Consider the following 2766-nt stretch of genomic DNA (forward strand, 5'->3'; position numbering starts at 1 on the left):
TTGATTACCATGCTCAAAACGCACTGACACTTCGAGAGGGGACCCATAGTAGCTCCGTTTCACGTGGCACGGGCAGCAATGAGGAAAACATCTGCAAACGAATCGTTATTGATAAACCTGAAAGACCACACTGATTTTCCTTAATAAGATCTTACCTTAGAATCTGGATATCGTAGGTAAAACGGCAAAGATAAGTACAGGAATCAACGTCGTTATGATAAAAATGTACGACAAGCTTTTCGTCTTGGGCTTGTAACTTTCGTTCTATCAAAAATACAGGGCCTCACTAGTTTCGCTGAAAAGCTGACGGTTTTGTGAATTTACAGGACGATAGTATAATTTCAATCCAATAGAAGTAAGGGCACTAATGAAGCACGTACTAAGTATGAAATGTGATATTGATTTCACTATGCATCATTGCTGAATCTTTAGCTGTCTCTTATGGTATCTTATAGCCAGTCAATCATAATTTATTACGCAGAAATATAGGTGCCTCATTGATCTTGTTGAGTGGCTCCTAGTTGGCACGTTTAGTTGCCCGTCCTTTCTGAGCTCCTGCGCGATCCTTCTTCTTCTTGGACTCTTCATCTTGGTCTCTCAGTTTGGGGCCCAACTTGGGTTTGGGGGGGGGAGAAATTTGGCCTTCTATTTGTGATTTTATTTACCCTATAGAAGCCTGTTTTGACATGCATTTAGACGGTCCATTATGGACTTCATCTTTCGTTTTGAGTTGTCACTTGCAGGGAGCTGAAATTGTACTGGATCGCCGTCTGCGACTTTGCTAAGTGCTTGAGTGGGTCTAGTGCCGCCAGCTTGGTTTTCCCCATTGGTTCGCGAAGAAGTTTTCAAGAGCTTGAGTGTAGTGAGTTTCGTACGCTGTGGGCCCAACTTGGGTTTGTAAAGTTGTGGTGTGCCCGACGTAATTTATGCGTGTGGCTGTGATTTCTCTGGATTTTATATCCAAAGTCCTACCCAGGATTCAAACGACGTTGTAATACTTTGATTATTAAAATCTAGTCTCAACACGATATGAATACATCCCGTTCTCTATTTATGGGCTTGTTATATATACCAACCTTTTGGATATTTGGTGTATCCATCAGGGTTGACAACCATCCATCAATCGCCACAGTTCCGCCGGCGAGAGCAACGCGACGTTGGCAAAAAGGCTGTGTCTGCAATGGGGAATGCCTAGAGTTTACCGACGGCCGTGCCTCTGAATGACTATAGGTTGATGCGTGGACAACGAACATCACGGGCACCCAGAACAGAAAATCTTACCATACAAGCCAAGCGTAGCCCAACGAACGGTGCTATTTATGCAGGTTTTGGCCGAGATGTCGTGTAGCCTGCCTCGCTTCGCTCAGTGAGCTGTTGATTCTACTTAAACCGAATAATTAGTTATTAGACAGTTGTTGCCGGATTGCTTCGCTCGTCGGAGATTGAAGTTTAAATATTTCTTGTTGTACTGAGGATAGTAACCCCAATACCAAAACACTTAACACCCACTATGAGTTGGTAGGTGTATGTTTTCTTTTTATTCCAATGAAGGGCAAAGCTTTCACCGTGGGGATACTCTAGCTTCTAGTGACTGTCCTTCATCTGTATTTTGTGACCAGCTGAACTATTGAAAGACTTCCGAAGCATACGCATATACATACTATGAGAAACGAATTGTAGCAATTGTAGAAAGATGTATCAATATCAAAGAAATATGTGCACAATCATTTGAAACGGTAAGCTACCCACAAAAACTAATCGATGAGGAAAAACTTATTTGCCTGCTGTCGTGGACGCTTACGATGCCTTGAGCTGTCTTGGAGCATCATTGATTTTAAAGTGACATCTATGATGACGACGAATATTTTGCCAAGTGTTGTCGCCTGTGGCAATTAAATAAACTTTCGAAGGAAGTAAAACTACTGTCAATCCCCAATACTAGAGCTCTAATATCCAGAGTTTACACACTGTATTATTTTTAAGAATCATGATAGTATTAGTAAGAAATTATCAAAACCTTGCAAATTTAACAATTATTACAATTATTGATCCATGCAATTAACAAATTTACCTTCACAATTTTCGGTAACCCAGATTCAGACGAAAAAAAACCATTAAATTTTTAATGGCTTATTTTCGTTTGAATGCCATCCCTGCCAATGGTTTGTTTGGGTTATTCGGGACCCAACTCAAAATAGTCCAATTGTGGGTCGTAATAAAATATGAAAATAAGCCATTAAAATTTTAATGGTTTTTTTCGTTTCGAGATCATGTCTACCCGGAGCATTCCGACGCTATGGCGGCGGATGGAGGCCCTTCCGGCGGGTGCTGAGCTTTTTACTCGTGTTCTGATGTTCCTCGATGTTGTGAGCATTTCGAGACTTCTGTATGTGGAAAAACGGAGTCGCACGAGTGTCCGTATGCTGTTCTCGACCATCCAAACGATACGCGCGCGATTAGCTTTAGCATCGCTGTGTTTTTCGCGTCTGCGTGTGGAGTTTCAAGCGTATTACCAAGTACTGGAGACCAGGAACATCCCAAGGTCGGACGACCCGCGAGTTCCGCCTCGTGTGGTCTCTGTTTGGACCGAAAGAGGACAGGTGCGTTTTGTCAACTAGACTTTAGGTTGATAATTATTGGAACTAACATAGTAAACATTTGATGCAACAGGTTGCTGGTGCGTCGATGACACTGAAACCAGCAGAACTACCAGGCGTGCACGCGGATGGAGTGACTTCTCGCTTTTCGGTATATTCCAGCGCCATG

The 2766-nt window shown here is 42.5% G+C and overlaps 2 protein-coding genes across 2 annotated transcripts in view; one reads left to right on the forward strand and one right to left on the reverse strand.

Annotated features, from left to right (window-relative positions):
- Positions 1-713: 713 nt before the first annotated feature.
- PPTG_24312 (hypothetical protein) lies at positions 714-827 on the reverse strand (the record flags this gene model as incomplete). The annotated part of the gene is made up of 1 exon (XM_008916325.1): positions 714-827. One exon carries the CDS (start codon positions 825-827, stop codon positions 714-716), a length of 114 nt encoding a protein of 37 aa, XP_008914573.1.
- A 1443-nt stretch (positions 828-2270) lies between these two features.
- PPTG_24313 (beta-galactosidase) overlaps positions 2271-2766 on the forward strand; it is a gene marked incomplete at both ends in the record, with an annotated part of 3411 nt that continues 2915 nt past the window's right edge. The window contains 2 exons of the mRNA XM_008916326.1: positions 2271-2600; positions 2671-2677. Of these exons, the coding sequence (XP_008914574.1) occupies positions 2271-2600; positions 2671-2677 (337 nt within the window). The remainder of the gene's footprint in view (positions 2601-2670; positions 2678-2766) is intronic.

This window comes from Phytophthora parasitica (assembly GCF_000247585.1).
Source record: "Phytophthora parasitica INRA-310 unplaced genomic scaffold supercont2.82, whole genome shotgun sequence".
NCBI classification, from domain to species: Eukaryota; Oomycota; class Peronosporomycetes; order Peronosporales; family Peronosporaceae; genus Phytophthora; species Phytophthora nicotianae.